General features: G+C 30.4%; 1 protein-coding gene and 1 pseudogene across 1 annotated transcript; both read right to left on the reverse strand.

Moving 5' to 3' along the window:
- Positions 1-4,861: 4,861 nt before the first annotated feature.
- LOC114383248 lies at positions 4,862-10,063 on the reverse strand (annotated as a pseudogene).
- Positions 10,064-14,414: 4,351 nt separating this feature from the next.
- LOC114382944 (cucumisin-like) lies at positions 14,415-19,232 on the reverse strand. Its single transcript, XM_028342491.1, has 10 exons — positions 19,079-19,232; positions 18,833-18,927; positions 18,335-18,429; positions 18,009-18,243; positions 16,443-16,965; positions 16,250-16,353; positions 15,942-16,163; positions 15,677-15,791; positions 15,371-15,584; positions 14,415-15,074 (listed from the first exon to the last, which is right to left on the reverse strand). The coding sequence occupies exons 1-10, from the start codon at positions 19,160-19,162 to the stop codon at positions 14,551-14,553; spliced, it is 2,211 nt and encodes a 736-aa protein (XP_028198292.1). The 5' UTR covers positions 19,163-19,232; the 3' UTR covers positions 14,415-14,550.
- Between the last annotated feature and the right edge of the window lie 1,450 nt (positions 19,233-20,682).

Raw genomic sequence — 20,682 nt, forward strand, 5'->3', positions numbered from 1 at the left:
GCACTTATATACTCTTAATTTTTTAAAATTATAAACTATTTTTTTCCTTATGATTTTATAAATATTAAAATTTATTTCTATGTTAAGATTTTAAATTATGAAATTAATGATATTGAGAAGACTTTTGAATTTTTTTGAACTGCAACTGACTTGTCAAGCATGAAGACATGTGACATACATGCATGAATAGAAAAAATCATGTCTTAGGAGAGTATAACAATCAAGTTTAAGGTTATAAACAAGTCTAGCTGAGCTAAGCACTTAAACGTTGAGGTTGACTTGTTAAAAAAACATAACTTGAGTTTCGCTTACCTTATTCATAACTTAATTGTTTTTTCCTTTTATGAAATTTCTGTTTTTTTTATCAATTTAGTTTTTAGTAATCATTTTAACACTGTGATAATCTATAAATTCAAATATGTATGTGGTATGTGAGATTCAAAAAATTATATACTATTATATTTTTGTAATTTAGTAAATAAAAAAAATCATAACTTCTTGAATACTACAAAAAAGAAACTTTAAAATTAATTTAAACACTCAATAAAATTTTACGTATATCCATAATGTAATATAATATATAAATAACAAAGGTGACTAACTAAGTTTTTAGATAAAGATTAATCATTAATATATATGGTGACAATTATTTTTTTTCAAAATATGATATATAAATAACAAAGACAAGTGAGATTCTCATATCTAATTTAAATAAATGAACCTATTCACTAGTTTTTAATGTCAATTTTATAAGACTTTGGCTTGACTCATTTGTGTTACTAAGCTTAATTAATCTCAAGCTTAAATTTATTTACTTAATTAAAAAAATAAACTTGATGAAGTATTTAACCAGTCAAGTTTACATAATTCGCAAATAACTCAACTCATTTACTCGCCTAATAAAGTTCACGTTTATTAGGGATAAGAGGCAGATTGGATTGTGTATTCCTTTCCTCCTTAATTTATTTTGCTTTATAGTCTCAACTATCCTAAAAGTTTCTTGTTGAAGTTAATATATCATTTTGAGGTGACACTAATATGTTTGTTAAGGAAGGGGATATAATTTTAAAAGGAATATTTCATTATTGCTGTGAATGTGAGTGGTAGAGGATATATAAGTTTCTTAGGGTTAGAACTTGTTTGGGTATAATATTACAAGAACTACTGAAATCTTTTGATATCTTCTTTATTAGAAAAAACACTCAATATTTCTAATAGCAAAATTTTCAAAAACTCTTCTAACTTGTATCCAAACGAGCCTTTATTCTTTAATGAAAGTTCTTGTTTTTAGCTTTTATAATTGCCAATGATGAGAAAAAAGAAATAATTTAAGAACCAATCGATATATATATATATATATATATATATATAATGGCCAAAAAGGGGACCATATATATTTCATGGACGAAGCCTTTCATAAGTAATGAGAACAATGTGAAACATGGGAGGTTCTTTGTCACAATGGTTTTTAGTATTTTTCTTACCACATCGCACAAAGTAATTTTGAAAAATATCTTCTTTATTGCAATTCATCAAACTAGAGAGATAAAATTAATTAATAGCTCTTCCACTTGTTATTTCAACAAGCATTTATAGAGTTAAAGACTTCAGTTTTTTTAAGCAAAAAAGGACTCGGGCAGTGTCGGTAGTAGCCACAAATCTAGAAACCTATTAAAGGGGAGATTGAATTTTTCTTTTCTTTTATATTTGTTTAAATGTCTAACTTTTAATAAGTGATAATTTTTTAAAAATATTTACTATATTTACACATGAAATTAAAAATTTATTTTAAATGATAATAACATTAACTTTTATTATTAAAATAATAAATACAGAATTAATTTTACATAATTTTATTCTAATTATCACTTTAAACATTACATTAGTAACAATAAATACAACTAATTTCACATAATTTTAGACTAACTAATCTTAATTGTTATAATAATAATATATAATTAATTTTATATTAATTAATTTAAAAATATATAACTGTATATATATGAGAAGTGCAAAGAGGGGAGGACACTCAACCTACCACAAAGGTTGATTACTCTTTCTTCTCTTCTTCATTTTCTTCTAGCATATTATTTAATTAAATATGCATGAATAATTACATAAAAAAATTTGATTTTATATTTTAACTTAAACCTTAAAATTTATATTTATGAGTCTTTTCTTAAATTATTTGATACTTGATTTTTTTTATTCTTACTCATATAATACTTCACTTTCACACGCTGTCAATCCGCATAAATGAAGGAATACTCCAACATATATAAGACTGTCAGTTCATGGAAATGAAGGAATCAGTCAAGCCAATAGGACCGGGTCAACTTTATGTCCTTAATAATGATTAGACTGATATAATCTCATAAAAATATATTAGATGGATATGTTATCGTTATGATTAGATTCCATTTTAATGTAATATTCCTAATATTATTTTAATGGTCACATGGAAATGGTGGTATATAAAATGGGATAAAAGTAGAAGGAGGGAGATGTATATGAAAAAGGATGTCAAAGAATTTTATTATGGAGAACATACGGTACTAAAAGAATTCCCTTCGTTCTCTCTGATTCCTTTTGGATAAAAAACATGATAAGGAAATGCATGCCGGAATAATATTGAACCATATACTCCCTCCATTATTTATTATTTTAAATTTGTTGCATAGGTCTTTCAAAAAAAATATTGTTGTATAGGAGTTAAAAAAATATTAAGTTAGTGAAGAATTCAAATAATTTACGCAAAGTCTTAAATTCAATTCAAGCTCTCTTGTGGTCTCTGTATAATAAAAAATCATTAATGGATTTTGTTTAAAAATAAAACAAAGTTCATTTGATTACACTACTTTCATTAAAATGCTCAAATATCATTGCTGCTACTACTATTATTTTTAATTAGTGGACTTCATATATCAAGAGTGAATTAAAAAAAAGTAACTAATATCTTGTTAATATTTTAAGGAAACTTAAACTATAAGAGACTGATAAAATAAAACGGAATATCTTCTAAAGTAAGATTAAAGTACTTTTTAATTAATAAAGAGCAGTCGAAGCTTTCCATTTGGTCAGATTTCCGAATGATGAGCATTCAACTTGTGCATATCTAAAACTAATATTCCCATAATATGTAATGGATTAAATTAAAGCAACACATTTGTACCTCAAAAATTTAAATCAACACGTACTAGTATATCTTAATTTCACAGGTCTTAGCGATAATATTTTAGTATTGGTAAATTATTTATAGGTGTGACAACAAGTTTTTATTTAATCAATAAGAGATTTTATAATAGTGAATTTCTCTGGATCTCTTCCTCATTTCTTGCGCAAATAAAAGAGATGGATTTTTTTTATCAGTAGGAAAAACAAAAAACAAGGGAAATTAAAACAAACAACTATCTAAGGAACGAAGTTCCTATTGCATCAGCCACAAAAGAGGCTGAACTTGAGAAGGACAATGGTCGATGACTTGAAATTGATGATCTGGGATGGCTCCAGATTTAGCAATAAAAGAGATAGATGGACTTATACGTTGTAGAAAGAAGCAGTTCGAACTTCGAACAACTCATCCAACTTTCATGCATATTGTTAAAATTATAAAATAATACTGCCTTGGAACCCTAATTATGAGACATTATTAACTGATATATATCTATTAAGAGAGTTGACATAAGGAGAATTCTTATTAAAATCCTTTTATTATATTTTTCTTATAAATATTTATTATTATTATTATTTGTATATTATCAGTTTTATCTTAAATACTTGTGTTGTGTTATTATATACGTGTATTTTGTATATATTATTATTATTGTTATTTTTATTAGATTGTATTATATTTGGTGTTATTGTTATCTTTTGATAGATATAACTAATATCGTTATAATAATATATTGTTATAATTAAAGAGTTTAATAGTTAGTAACTTAATATATTTTATTCTCACAAGACGAAGATAATATTAAACACACTTGTAATAACACATCTTACATAAACATTAATGAAATATAAATTGTCTATTTGAGATTAAAATAATAATTTATTTTGTAAAATTAATTTTAATAGTTTTCATCTAATTAATTAATTTTACATTTTAAATTGTTTAAAACAATTTTTTTTATCAATTATAACATTATAAAATTAATATTTTTATTTAAAATATAAGTGTAAAATAATTAATTATTTTATTATTTCATAGTTTAAAATTTTAAATATATAAATTAAATGAAAGTTAAATCCCTTTCAAATTTTTATATATATATTAAATTCTCATATAGTTCTATAAATATTTTAAATTAAATTATAAATTTATATATGATTATAATTAAAATATTTTTTCTCCTTAAATACTCTCTCAATCTTTTTGTCATGTTGGAGAGGTTTATTAGTTAATTATGTTTATTTCACTGAATATATCTAAATTTATGAATAGATGTATTTTAAACATGCCTCATGACGGGGATGAGCCGTACGTAAAATCAAAACTTTTTATATACACTCATATTTATTTATTCATTTTGCATTTAGACTTTTTCCTCTCCAAATTTAATTTCCGTACTCAAATTCTTTTAAATGAATTTTACATTTTTTTAATACTATATGTTTAATATATATTTTAAATTTTTTACCTGAATTAGGTACATAGATAATATATATAGGATTGGAGTCTTGAAAATGAAAAGTTGTATGTAGAAAGAGTTTTACTCTTTTAAGTGAGATTTGTAATGAGATCAGTGAAGGCCTAAATTAATATTTTTTTATCCGTATAAATCGAAGGCAGGTAAATTATACTCTTTATTCAATTAATTAAGCCAAGTTCCTCGGCAAGCCTAAAATAGTATAAGGATTGATACTAGTGATCTTAGTGGAATAAACAATTAATAATAAGATTCTAAGACCTCGATGAAATCATGTAAGAATATATGAGCTGAATGTTATTTAGACTAAGGAATGCTGCGGGTAGGGCAAAGTTCCATGGCAGATCTTTTGCAACAGGGGCTCCAACAAGCATCCCAGCTGCCCCAGACAAAACCCTAACAACTCCATTAGACGCGAATCCGTCACACATAACGATCTTTCCTTTCCCCAAATGTTTATCCAGTGTTATCGTAGCAAAGCCTGACCAGTAAAATATGAAACTCAAATCCAACTTTCTTAAAGTTTAACGGTGATGATGTACTTTTATGGTATTAACTAATGATAAATCATCATTTTTATTTATATGATTTTTAAGATAATTTGATAAAAGTTAACAAACTCATCATAATCCTTTTTTCAATTTCTTCTGAAAAAAAAATAAACAAGGGAAAATCACGTATGGATTCATGTTGTGATACCTGCATGTGGAACTGTTATATCCACCAGCAGTGTTGGGAACATCTCCAGCGTAAACCATTGGGAACATTTTGTTTTTGAGATCAAAAGTGTTAATTGAAACTCCCTGTATACAAAGCAGAGCTATACATAAAAATTTCAAACACTCCCTGGACAACTTTCTTTTCTTTCTTCTTATCACACTACATCATCACTCAAAATCAATCACTTAATTATCTTTTTCTTTCTTTCTCAAGTTATAGACGATTCAAGGTTCTCCAAGAAACATTTTCCTCCAAAAAAATATAAAACTTTTTATATATTAAGGTTCAAGTTATTTTTATTAAAATAAGGGTACCTCAAAAACCATGCCGTTGCCCAATTGCACCTTAGTAAGGAACTTTCTGCTAATAGTGCCAGCAGCCACAGAAAGTATCCTCGGTGGATAGTTTAACATAGAGGAAAATCCTGGACCCGAATTACCGGCGGAATTTGACGTTAATATGCCTCTTTTCATTGCATGGAAACTTCCTATATTATATGAAGTTTGAAAATACTGATAAAGGTCCTGTGAGCTGGGTGGTCCAGCAGAAACAGAAATGATATCAACTCCATCAGCAATTGATTCATCAAATGCTGCCAGAACGTCACAGTCAAGACAACCTTTTTTCCAACATGTTTTGTATATAGCAAGGCGTGCTGATGGAACTCCTCCACGGGCTGTCCCTGAGGCAAACCCTAGTAGACTTGCTGACTTAACCAAATTTCCAGCAATTGTGGATACAGTGTGTGACCCGTGGCCTTGTGCATCTCTAGGAGATTTGATATCATCTTTGGCATAGACACCTTTGATGTTGAAGTATTTTACTCCTATTACTTTGCTGCACAAGTGGCGACATGCTTTAATACAGAATGAATCCCTTTTTCTAACACAGTCAAAATGCATTTATTTGTATGATGAGAATTATTAGCAACATACCCTTTATAATTATTTAAAATAAAATATCTGTTATTTGACTTCGTGCTAAAGTACATAAGTTAATTTTAGCTTATAGGAGAAATTTGATCCATTTTTTTTTTATATTCTTCTCTATAAATGTTTATGGACAAGTCTATATTTTCTTCTTTAGAATAAATTTTAACTAACAAAAATGATAAATAGTGTGAAAACGAAATTCGTAAAATTGGTGTTTAAATTTTCCCTCTCCTGCTAATCAAGTCTAACCCTTATCTTGATTGACCGATACTATCTTTTGATTGGTTAAAGTTTGTTTCGTGCAGTTTCCAATTCGATTTTTTTTTTAACAAATAGCACTACTGTTTAACTAATAGTAAATAATGTCTTAGCAAGAGTATAAATTAATAAAAAAATGTGTTACTAACACTTCTCTTCATGTGAGATATATCAAGAGACGATTACTTGTTGCAGGTAATATGTTGTGGCATGATCCGTTCCATTTGCTTGGGGAGGACTAATTCCTTTGTCAGTGAAGCTCTCAGACTCTGGCCAAACTCCTGTGTCTATTACTCCTTCAATTATGTCACTCTCTAAACTTGTTCGTTGGATTTGATGCGAAACACCCAAGAAGTCCCATGATCTAGTTGTGTGCAGATGATTCTTCCTGTTTGGGAAAACAGAGACAACAGTGTCCATTTCTGCAACAAATACCAAAGTATTTAACAACGTGGTTTTTCTTCTGAGAAATTTGAGTGAATATTTTTAAGTAATAGTAGTTAGGATAAAAAAGGAGATTATATATAGTACCTGCCATTCTTTCCGCTTCCTCTTCTGTTAACTTGATGACAAATCCATTAAAGCTTTTCTTGTAACTGTGAAGTATAGCTTCTGGTTCAAAGTCGCTGTATAAATGCACATTTGGATGGTCAATCTTTACAGTACATGTTTTGCGTAACAAACAAAGGATTATGTTTCTAATTTAAATAATATACATCTTGCACTTGTTGGTTTTTTGGAAGAAATTATAAAAAACAGAGGAGAGAAGAAAGACAATACGTATGCAGAGGAAATTGAATTATTCTATTCTAATTCAAATTGTTCTCAGCAGCGATACAATAAAACTAATTAGATAACAAGATATTAGCAAAACAGAATATTAAAACTAACTTGCTCCTTAAAGATAGGAACTACTTATTGACTAGGCTAATCCATTAAAACTGACTTACTCCTAAAATATAAGAAACCAACTTATTTACTAAATCCTATTTTAAAAATTGAAAAATAAAATATTATGCAGTTACAAAAGTATATTTTCAACACTCCTCCTTGCTTTTGGAACTGCAAACTCCAATTCTTTGAGTTCAATTTTATTGATAGGTAGTGACTTTGTAAACATGTCAGCCAATTGATCTTTAGACTTGCAGTAAATTAAATTCACTTCTCCACTTTGTTGCATCTTTATCAAATAATAAACGTGGATGTTGAAATGTTTAATCTTTCCATGACACACGGGATTGTTTGCAATAGCAATGGCTACTTGATTGTCAACAAAAATTCCAGTTTTGTTCTTTTTAGAAAATAGAATGTTTGACCTTGTTGAAGTGAGATACATTAGACATCCAATCAAGCTCCCACAATATCCTTCATCAATGTTATCAACACCTTCTTCCTTGCTAAAATTCTCCTTTTGATTCATTGGTGTGCTAACAGACTTGCATTCTTCCATTTGAAACTTTTTCAAATTTTCTTTTGCATATTTCCTTTTTTTCATGTTTAGCATTCTTTCAAGATGGCAATGATCAAGTCTCTTGTGCCAGAGTTCCGTGGGTGTGACTTGGGTGAAATAGGCTGTATGCTCTTCCTCTGCTGGATCAAATGAAAAGCTTTTACCTTTCATTTTAACCCTTAGAACTACCCGGCCAAAATTGTCATAGATAAAGCAATGTTGATGTTCAAAGGACACTTTAAATCCCTTTTTAATCAACTGACCTACACTTAGAAAGTTTTGGTCAATGTTAGGTACATAAAGAACATCTGATATTAATTTGGTACCTGAATACGTTGAAATTGCAACAGTTCCTTTTCCTTTTACTGGAATATAACCACCATTCCCAATTCTGACCTTTGAGACATTAGTTGGCTTCAAATCCTTGAATAGAGTCTTATCATTTGTCATGTGGTTCGTACAACCACTATCAATCAACCAACTTTCACTTGATTCACTACTCAAGAAGCATGTGGCCACAAATAGTTGGTCCTCTTCTTCTTGATTAGCAATCTGAGCTCCCTCATCATGGTGATTTTTGTTGGCGCAGATCACCGCTTCATGCCCTATCTGGTTGCACTTGTTACATTTTGCATCTGGTCTCCTCCAACATTTGAAAGGCGCATGACCTTTTTTGCCACAATGCTGACAAGGTGGATGATTTTTCTTTTTATCCTTACCTTGGTTGTTTGCACTGTTTTCGCTGCTTGCTGGTTGATTCTTCTTGAAAAAATCCTTTTTGCTTTCATCAACTTCATGATGTTTGGCGGGCAAAGCACCTTCGACAACACGATCTTGCCTCATCAACCTTCGCTGCTCTTGAGCTTGCAGGGCATGTAGCACTTCTGCCAATGTGATTTTCGACAGATCCTTTGTGTTCTCCAATGAAGCTATAGATGCTTCATACCTCTCCGGCACCGTTACCAAAATTTTCTCTACAATTCTCGAATCAGCAAAATCACTTCCCAACAACTTTATCTTGTTGGCAATACCCAACAATTTGTTTGAGTATTCTTTGATTGTCTCTGACTCTTTCATCCTTTGAAACTCAAATTCCCTCCTTAAATTTAGCACTTGCATGCTTCATATTCTATCATCTCCAGCGTATTCCTCTTTCAGATAATCCCAAATTGCTTTGGGTGATTTAAGAGTCATGATTCTGATGAATATCATTTGTGAAACACCAGTGAACAAACATGACCTCGCCTTTGCCTTCTTCATCTTTCTTTCCTTGTGATTTTTAATTTGGGCCATGGTGGGATTTTCAGGCAGCGAATATATTTCATTATCCTCTTCCACAACATCCCACAAATCCAAAGACTCCATGTAGGATTGCATTTTCACTTCCCAAAGATCATAATTCTCTCCATCAAAGATTGGAAGAGTTATGTGGGAAAAACTTGCTTCACCTTCCATGGTACAGGTCTCGTAAGAATAAGGCTCTGATACCAATTGTTGGTTTTTTGGAGGAAATTATAAAAAACAGAGAAGAGAAGAAAGACAATACGTATGCAGAGGAAATAGAATTATTCTATTCTAATTCAAATTGTTCTCAGCAGCGATACAATAAAACTAATTAGATAACAAGATATTAGCAAAACAGAATATTAAAACTAACTTGCTCCTTAAAGATAGGAACCACTTATTGACTAGGCTAATCCATTAAAACTGACTTACTCCTAAAATATAAGAAACCAACTTATTTACTAAATCTTATTTTAAAAATTAAAAAATAAAATATTATACAGTTACAAAAGTATATCTTCTACCGCACTTATACTACAGTTAAGATTCACATTATTAAGTAATTACGAGGTGAAGTATTTCCAAAACTTGTATACTCTAAAGGTGCCAATCAAGATGCATTGGCAATGCTTGAACTAACTCAAACATGGAACAAGGATTAGACAACAGATATAAATTATAATATTTAACCTACCAAGGACTTTTTGAGCCATTGTCATATGAAGGGAAGGTAAGGATGCAGAGTCCATGCCCTTAGGGTGGTCGCCCATGTAGACACATTCAGAAAATGAAAATATTAAATTAAAGAGTAATTTTTAAGCACCATCATCTTCTTGCCAGCCATATATATGCAAGGTCTAGTAAAACATCATAATGAAAAAGAATGTTTATATATTTACCTTCCGATCATTCTTGGAATGTGTCTGATAAATTATCAGACCGCAGATAAGTGTGAAAAGAAGGCTTAGCCTTATAGAAATCATATTTGTCACAAAGAGATCAAAGTGAGAAGTTTAATTTTTTGAGGATTCGATGAATGTGTGCGCATGCCCCTTCCACCAAAGACTATTTATGCCGGACGATTCAAAATTGTTGCATTGGAGAACTTTATTACTTAGTTCTAAATCCTACCATTAAAATTTATTATAAATAATTTCAAAAAATAAATCTACCTATTCATAGATAAACTACTGAATGAGTGGATGAGATTAATGCAATTTTTCAAGAGTAAACAATCTTAAATTCGTAATATATACTATTTCAATAATGCAATAAGCGTCCCCATTGTTGGACCACACCACTAGCGCAGAAAAAAACAATTCTAAGTGCATGACTACTGGTTATACTTTAAAAAAAACGAGCCTATTATGACATTTTCACTACCAAAAGGTAGAAATGACGCAAAAGCTAGTGTCATATGCTTCCGTAGGACGCTGTGCGTCTATATTTATGGATGAGCAATCAAACACACTTTAAATCCTCCAATAATCAATAATATCCTCTAATAATCTTCCCACTTTCTTTACATGAACTGTTGAATGCGTTATATATGAAAAACAGGTTGATGTGCCAATGAAAACGGATTGAACATCATTACGCTTCAATTCAATAGTTAAACAATAAATATTCCAACAATCAATACAAATTGGTCTACCATAAAGCATTTGATCAGCTGGTTCCACCTTAGCTACTGTCTAATAAATAAAGAGATATGGAAATACTGATTGGTTGCTTGTTGCTCTAATCATGCATGGTATTTGGTTGGTACAATACAAAATGAACAAAAACAAACGAAGAGAAAATCAAAATGAGAAATTGTATTTACATATATAATTTATTTTACAACGGAGTATACAACAAAAATTGATAAAAGAAAAGGAATAAAATGTAATATATATATATATATAATCAAGTAATGAACATAATAAACGCATAGAATTAGGGTAATGATGCAAGCCTCCTTGCATTCACATATATAAGAGAATGATTTATCTAATTTATTTAACGAAAATTTATATTTAATTTTTTTGTTGTAAAATTCTCTTATTCAATCATAGTTATACATGACAAGTAAGATTAAAATTAGTATCTGATGAAATAAATTGAAAGATACTCATAATTTATGACCCAAGATAATAAAAAAGTAATCAACATAATACAAAATAAATTATAAAAAATGATTATATAAATTATAGTCTAACTCAATCAAAATATCTGATGAAGCCAGGTTCCAAATATTAGGCATATCTTGGTAAGTTCTCTGCCATTTAATTACATTCTCGGAAAATATGATTCCGTATTGACTGAATTATTTTGCACGTACAAGACAAGACATAATTTGAGTGATATCTGACAATAGCCTTGCACATCGGTGAGAGTGGAGCAAGCCTTGCTTAAGGAAATGAATTGCACTTTGTCACTTTCGGGGTTCAGTTTCAAATTTCAATCATTCATCAGCTTTCGAAAACTACAAATTTAATATCTTGCCAAGCCCATTGGAGATTCCCCAACGATCAGCTTGCATTCGGCCGTTCCTTTGGGCACCTTTGCATTTTTGCTTGATCACCCAGCAACGAAAGTGAAAAGACTAAAATGTCCTTCACTTTTTGCTTATAAAAAACAAGAGTGACTTATCGGTACAAGTCCCTATTCATGCGTCGTTTTTGTTCTTCTTCTTTCTTCACTTCCTGTGTCGCTGTGGTTGTTCTTCTTCCTCTTTCTTGCCTCGTTTCACTCCGTTGGTGCTTGTTCTTCTTCCTTCGTGGGTGTTGGTCCTCCATTCGTGGTTTTTCTTGTTGGTGGCTCCTGATCCTTTGTTGCTTCTTTTTCCTTTCGTCTTCTTCATTCTCCTTTGAGGTAAGTATTCTCCTGGCCTTATCATACTTATTTTTTGTGCATTGTGTTGCTACTCCTTCGTTGTTGTTGTTTTTCTGAATGAATGATTTTATTGTTTTGGATATTGTTGATATTGGTTTCATGTTGTTGTTTGAAGCAATGTCACAGACAAAAATGGTGTTTTTTTTTTAAAAAACCCCATACAGATTATGGCAACCCGTATGAACCATACAGATCAGCAATCCGTATGACCCATATGGATTGACAATTCGTATGGGTCATACGGATTGCTGATCCGTATAAACCATACGGATTAGTAATCCATATGACCATACGGATTGATGATCTGTATAAGTCATATGGATCACCAATTCGTATGTTCTAATTTTTTTTTACATACCTCTTTTTCTTCGGTGACGAATAACGATCCAACTTCACTGTATACTCCTGAACAACGCATGTACACCATCGGAGACAAAAAACACTTGGAAAAAGAGGCTAATGGAAGTAACTTACACTAAGGGAGTGGGATTTTGTAGAAACAAAGACGCTGCAGAAATGAAAAATAGATATTGCAATTTATAACCAAAAATACCCATGAAAGTATTTTTTCGGCATTTTGAAAATGTGTTGGGTGTCCCAAGCATATGCCCTTACATTTTGCTGCATGATATCCATGGCTACAGTGAAAAGCCACTTTGAAAGAATCCAAATGATCTCAAATTAAATAATATTGTTTCATCTTTGTTGCCAAATTAATTATGGGTGTTTAGACATTATGTTAGAATTCATTATGTTAGGAAAAAAAAAGTTAGATTTTTGCTCAAGGCTATATGTCTATGTCTCCATAGTCTCTCTGTCTATGTCTCCTTCTTTAGTCTCCCACAAGTCTATGTGTCTACATTGTGTCAATTTTGTAATCTTTTCGAGTCTTTATCGACACCGTCTTTGGTTTCTACTTTTGCGAGTTACTTCAACGTGTCACTCTCTATATCTGTCTACAATCTCCAATCTCTCGTGAAAGTTGAACTCTGCCTTTGTATTGTGAATCTGCTCTCGATGTAGCAGTGCAACCTACACCATATCTATATGTCATAAAATTCTCTGAACTCCTTGAACTAGTTTATTTTTGTTTTTCCCACAAAACATTCTACACAAATATTGAGAATGCATTGATTCAATTATCATTTAAATTAAGTGTGATCTCTATCTTACCATTGGAATTGTCCTTGTAATTATTAGGAAAATTATTTCATTACTTAGGAAGCTGATTGCAACGAGAAAGTTGTTTCAAATGTTTTATATTGCATGAAGGTTAATGCTTTCATTTCGAAATTTCCTTTGGAATCCACCTTAGCATGGGTGGCTTTTACATGCACACATAATGTTTTCTTTTTTGGGTTATATTTTAATACTTATTAGTAGTAGAATTTTTCAAATCACAAAAATTGAATCGAACCAAACTATAAAAGATTGATTTGGTTTGGTTTGAATTTCATAAATAATCTAAACCGAACCAAATTATACCGTATATAATTTTTTTGTTTGATTCAAATTAATTTTACACCAAAAACACACCACAAACACCTCTACACATCAGCATGGTATTTTGGCCTAAATAGATTCGGTGGTTCTCACATTTGTCTCAAGACATACAATATCAATAAATCTTCTCTCTCTCAAGGAGATAATTTATTATTTCTTATTTGTTTAAGAAAAATGCTAACAGCATCTCTTTGATTTCTTTGAGAGCAATTAATCTTTTCTTTTACCAACAATTTTAATTTACTTCTAGACAAAAGCTAATCCATTGAGCTCATATGCTTTTATTTTAAAGTTACAGTATGTATTTGAGTTTTATATTTTTTCCACATCAATTATTTTATTTCATTTTTCTTTTTTCATCTCTCATTTTGTTAAAAAAACTGTAAAGACAAATTATGTAGTTACAATTTTTCTTAATTTATACTAAAATTAATTTTTTTTAATATATATATATATATATATATATTAAAAAAAAGTTTATAATTTTAGTATATATTAAGGATGGCCAAAAGTCCAGCTAGATGAAACAGGGAAACTAAGACGGAGGGGCCACCACACTGCTCACGGGCCCAGTTGTTTGGCCTAGTAGTAAGTCACGGGCCATCATTTTGTAGGTATTGTTTCTATTGCCTTGCTCACGCAAGAATTAAGAATTAAACATAAGAGAATTTATAATATGATTTTTTTATTAGTAGGAATTAAAGATATTGATAGGGATTTTATAATAATTTACCCAATCTGTTTAACTAATTAAGATAAATCTTAATTCAATTTATTATATGGTCTCGGACTATTATTTATCTCTAGTCCCGACTAATCTTCATGAAACATATAATCTAGATTTTGACTTTAGAAAGAAAAAATTAATGACACTAAATTATGTATCACCATACACTACAATGGGGCTTCTAACTTGAAAAGTTCCATCATCCCAAACCAGAGAAGCAGACAGTATATCCGGATTGACATTCCCTTCAATTATGACGGAGAATGACTTCTTCTGCCCAATTGATGTGAAGGACAGAACATTTGGTTTCACTTGAATATCTATCAAAGATGGAGATACCACTTTGGCTTTATAACTAGACGTTGCCAATCCCACATTTGTAACTGTTCTATGGAAAATACGACTGAAAGATGAGACGTTTACATAAAGAGCTAATGATGGGAGATTAAGGTCATATACAGCTTCCTTTTTAGCATGTTTGCTGCATCTACTATGATCTTTAGTGAGAACTCGAAGCATTTCATCTGTATAGCCCTCTCCACACAAGAACTTGACATAATCCGCTTCGCTAATATCATACACTAAACCAGGATTTGCCGCCTTAAGAGGATTAATTAGACCCGCGCCATATGCGAATTCAGCATCAGGATTAAGAGTAGGACTCATTGGTGTGGCTGTTAATTGAAATGTAAAAGAGAGTCATATACTTTGTTGACTAATTAGAAGCATAACAAGTAAGAATGATAAAGAAACATTGACTTTCTTAATAGATACATTATAAAAGTAAGAAAATTAATTAGAATACAATGAAATTATAAAAATTTGATTTATACGGTTATCCAATCACAAATAACTATGTTAAAGGACTTGAATTCTATAGTAATTATCTTAGAAAGCTATACTAAATATTATTTTTGATTGGTTGACAACATTAATTAAATCTTAAAAATAAATGCAGAACAATTGTTACCAGTGGTCATTAGTGCAGACTTGATCATAGCAGGAGACCAATTGGGATGAAATGATTTGACATATGCAGCTGCAGCTGATACATGAGGACAAGCCATTGAAGTGCCAGATTCTATGTTGTATTGAACTGCTCTTTTGTCACCTTTAAATTCTGAAATTGTATAGACTGGAGACCATGCAGCTAGAATATTAACTCCCGGGGCTGCGAGATCAGGCTACAATATCATGAAAAACATCAATGAGCATCTTCAGGTTGAAGACGACAATTGAACGTGGATTTTGCCATTGAAAATCATTTTGGAGTTACCTTGAGAGTGTTTGGTGTAAGTGGATTTGGACCTCTAGATGAAAATGAAACTATGAAAGGGGTTTGTGAATCATCGTTGTCTTCGTCACTCCTAAATATTGTGGCCGTCGAATTTCTGCCAATTGGGAAGCATTTAATGAAACAGGTTGAAGTCAATAACTTAACTTTTAAATAAATGTCTTTCTGTCCTAGAGAAGTCTTAAATAATGTTTTTTAAGATACTGATTAACATTTGTCTTATAGATAAGAAAATATGGACCAATACCTCAATGAAACCATGTAAGAATGTATTAGTTTAAAGTTCCTTAAACTAATGAAAGCTGTGGGCAGTGCATAAGTGAATGGAGCATCTTTTACATCAGTGGCTCCAAGAAGCATCCCAGCTGCCCCAGACAAATCCCCAACTTTTTTAGGACTCGCGTTTCCGTCACACAGAACGATCTTTCCTTTCACCAAATGTTTATCCACAGAGTTAACGTAGCAAAACCTGAGCAGTAGTAAAATATGAAATTCAAATCCAATTTCTTTTACTAAACGAGGAAAAATCACAAAATTGGATTCATATTCTGATACCTGGATGTGGAACTATTATATCCATCAGCAGTGTTAGGTACATCTCCAGCATAAACCAGTGGAAACATTTTGTTTTTGAGATCAAAAGTGTTAATTGAAACCCCCTGTATACAAAGCAGAGTCGTTCATAAAAATTAAACTTATTATTATAATTTCATATAGTTAAACTACAAGTTATTAAAAAAAAGGGTACCTCAAAAACCATGCCGTTGCCCAATTGCACCTTAGTAAGGAACTTTCTGCCAATAGTGCTAGCTGCCACAGAGAGTATCCATGGCGAATAAGTTGTGATAGAGGATAACCCTGGACCCGAATTATCGGCTGATTTTGACGTTAATATACCTCTCTTCATTGCATGGAAACTTCCTATATCAAATGCGCTTTGGAAATACGGAATGTACACTATACTAGTAAGTCCGGTTGAAATGGAAATTATATCAACTCCATCAGCAATTGCTTCATCAAATGCTGCAAGGGTTTCAGCTTGAGGACAACCTATTTTGATCCAACATACTTTGTATATAGCAATGCGTGCTGATGGAACACCTCCACGGGCTGTCCCTGAGGCAAACCCTAGTAGACTTGAAGACTTAACCAAATTTCCAGCAATTGTTGATGCAGTGTGTGACCCGTGACCTTGTACATCTCTAGGTGATATGCTATCTTCTTTGGCATAGTCACCTTCGATGTTAAAGTATTTTGCTCCAATTATTTTTCTGCATACAAGTGGTGACACGCTTTAGTAAAGAATGATTTTTTTTACACCACACCACAAGTATCCTCCATTGAAAGCAATTTTGTTTGAGTCGGATAAGATCACTTTATATCTCACAAGCTTTTGATTCAAAATGTGATGTTAAGTTTTTTTTATGTAATTGATTATGGATTGATTGGAGTCTAGTCGAAACCATATAATAAATTGAAAGTATATTTATCTCAATTGGTTAACTAGATTGAGTAAATTATCATAAAATCCCTATCAATATCATTAATTCTTACTAATAAAAAAAACCATATTATAAATTCTCTTATCTTTAATTCTTAATTCTTGCGTGCGCAAGGCAATAGAAACAATACCTACAAAATGATGGTCCGTGACTTACTACTAGGCCAGGCAACTAGGCCCATGAGCAGTGTGGTGGCCCCTCCATCTTAGTTTCCCTGTTTCATGCTAGCTGGACTTTTGGCCATCCTTAATATATACTAAAATTCTAAACTTTTTTTAATATGTATATATATTAAAAAAAAATTAATTTTAGTATAAATTAAGAAAAATTGTAACTACATAATTTGTCTTTACAGTTTTTTTAACAAAATGAGAGATGAAAAAAGAAAAAATGAATTAAAATAATTGATGTGGAAAAAAAATATAAAACTCAAATACATACTACTGTAACTTTAAAATAAAAGCATATGAGCTCAATGGATTAGCTATTGTCTAGAAGTAAATTAAAATTGTTGGTAAAAGAAAACATTAATTTCTCTCAAAGAAATCAAAGAGATGTTGTTAATTGAAATTTTTTATTCTAATAATTAATGTGGGTTAATATTATAATTAATTATATTAACTATTTATTATTAGTATATCCTAGCCAAGAGCAAGACTAATCCTTTTTTAGTTAATGGGTCTTATCACAAAATTTTGCTGATTGTGTCATTTTTAATAAATTTGATCTAACAATAAAAAATATTTTAAAAAACAAAAATATGTTAAAGAATGTGTTAGTGTTCTTTGTGAGATATATCAATAGATGATTACTTGTTACAGGTAAAGTTGTGGCATGATCCCTTCCATTTGCTTGGTGGAGGACCAAATCCTTCATCACTGAAGCTCTTAGACTCAGGCCAAAGTCCTGAGTCTATTACTCCAACAATTATGTCTCTCTCTAAACTTGTTCTTTGGATTTGCTGTGAAACGCCTATGAAGTCCCACGATCTAGTCGTCTGCAGACGACTTTTCCTATTTGGGAAAACAGAGACAACATTGTCCATTTCTGTTACAATACCAAAGTATTAATGCTATGGTTTTCCTTTGAGTGAATATTTTAAGCAATAGTTAGGATATAAAGGAGGAGATTAAAGTACCTGCCATTCTTTGTGCTTCCTCTTCTGTTAACTTGATGACGAAACCATTAAAGCTTTTTTTGTAGCTGTGAAGTATAGCTTCTGGTTCAAAGTCGCTGGATAAATGCACATTTGGATGGTCAATCTTACAATACTTTTTTCGCATAACAAACAAAGGATTATGTGCCTAGTTACAATGATTAATAGATTCATATTATTCAGTGATTAAGATTTATGAGATATTTGTGAAGTATCTACAAAACTTTTTTTTATCCACAAATGTTAATGGTTAATTTGTTTGTTTTTGTTAACAGGAAGAATTAAAGCCACGACTTTTCACTTTTTCCCCTTTCCCTTCTTTATCTAAAGCATTTCCAAAACTTATATACTCTAGAGTTGCCAATCAAGAAGCTTTGGTAATGCTGGAACTAACTTAAACATGGCTTTCATAAAGAATGATGATGTTATCATGAAACAAGGATTAGACAATAGACATAATTTATAGGATTCAATTTCAACCTGCCAAGGACTTTTTGCGCCATGGTTATATGAAGGGAAGGTAAGGAAGCAGAGTCCATGCCCTTAGGGTGGTCGCCCATGTAGACAATGTAAGTCTGTATTCAGAAAATGAAAATATTAAATTCAAGAGAAGAATTTGTAAGCACCATCATCTTATAATAAAAGTGTAAAGCTAACAACAGAAGGGAAAAGTATGCATCTAGTAAAATATTATAATGAAAGAATGAAGAATGTGCATATATTTGCCTTCCGATCATTCTTGGAATATGTCTGATTAATAATCAGACAGCAGATAAGTGTGAAAAGAAGGCTTAGCCTTAAAGAAATCATATTTGCCGGAGGATATCAATGAAAAGCTGAAAGTTTTAAGGAGGAGTCGATGAATGGGCACATGCCTGTTCCACGAAAGATTATTTATGCCGGAGAAAGTGTACTTTGTTTATTTTATTTTATTTTATTAATTGAAGTTAGTTTCTTAAAAATTGTCATTGAAGGGAATTTCAACACATAATCTCTCTCTTTCCTTTTACCTTCAACCTTCTCCGACCACTATCAACTTTATATTTTCAAATCAACATTCAACATAAACTGAGGGTGTGTAGTTCTTAATCCCACCATTAAAATTTATTATATATAATTTCAAAAATTAGTTATCTTCATAAGATAAACTATCGAATGATTGGATGAGAAAAATGAGATTAGTGCAGTTTTTCAAGAGTAAACAATACTCCCTCCAAACTGAAATATAGCAAAATAAAAAATAAAAAATTAATTCATACCCATCAAGAAAGAAAAGATAATTAAAAATAAAATTCTAATTAAATAAATACTACTTTAGATACTATCATTAAGTATAGGAAAGAGTTAACTAAAATTTTATTTATATTTAAGTCTAGACATAGTAGTAATCATGGACAAATTCAGAAGTATATTAAGGGAGGATAATTTTTTTCACAATTATTTAAATACCTAACTTTAAATAAATACTTATTTAATAAATAATAAGTTTTAAAATTAGTTAGTATTAATTTTATGAATAAAATTAAAAATATATTTACTAGTGAAAAATTTAAAACAAATATATATCAATTCAAAAACCTACTTTTTATATATTTTCCTATATTAGTATTTTTTTTAATTTTTTTTCTCGTATATATATAAAGGATAACAAGGAGAGAGAGAGAGACTCAATATCGATCCCTATTTGCTCCTTGAATCTGTCATTCGCAGTAATCATTATATATAATACTATTTCAATAATGCAATAAACGTCCCTACCACTACGGCAGAAACAGTAATTCTAAATCTTCTTACTATTCTTTCTACTTCTTTTATATAATAAGTATTAACTTTGTTGCTTATAAAAGCAGGGTGAGGTGCCAATGAAAATGAATTGAAAATCATATGCTATCAAGAAGAAATTAATAAATAGTTTTAAATTACTGCATGTTTACTGTCCTAACCAATATTTAAATAATATATATTTAAATTTTATAATTTATGAAAAAGAGTTAATAATACTTAATTATATGCCTATAAAGATTAATGGAAACCATGATGATGTAAGAGTATATCTAATATTGTTTAAGAATAAATTGATCGATTGATAATAAAAGAAAAGATAAAAGTGAATTATAAATGACAAATTGATCCATCTAAAGTAGTTCAAAAGTTCTGAAAAAATAAAAAAAAATACTTTTTAAAAATGTTAAGTCATTCCACTCATCTAATATTACACAAGTACTAAAATGTGAAACAAATATTATTGTGTTACAAATAATAATTAATATAAGATTTTTAAAAAATAACTAACTCAATAGGTTTAAATGGATTAGATCCCGATAACTCAC

The sequence above is a fragment of the Glycine soja genome, chromosome 14 (genome assembly GCF_004193775.1).
Source record: "Glycine soja cultivar W05 chromosome 14, ASM419377v2, whole genome shotgun sequence".
In the NCBI taxonomy this organism is placed as follows: domain Eukaryota; kingdom Viridiplantae; phylum Streptophyta; class Magnoliopsida; order Fabales; family Fabaceae; genus Glycine; species Glycine soja.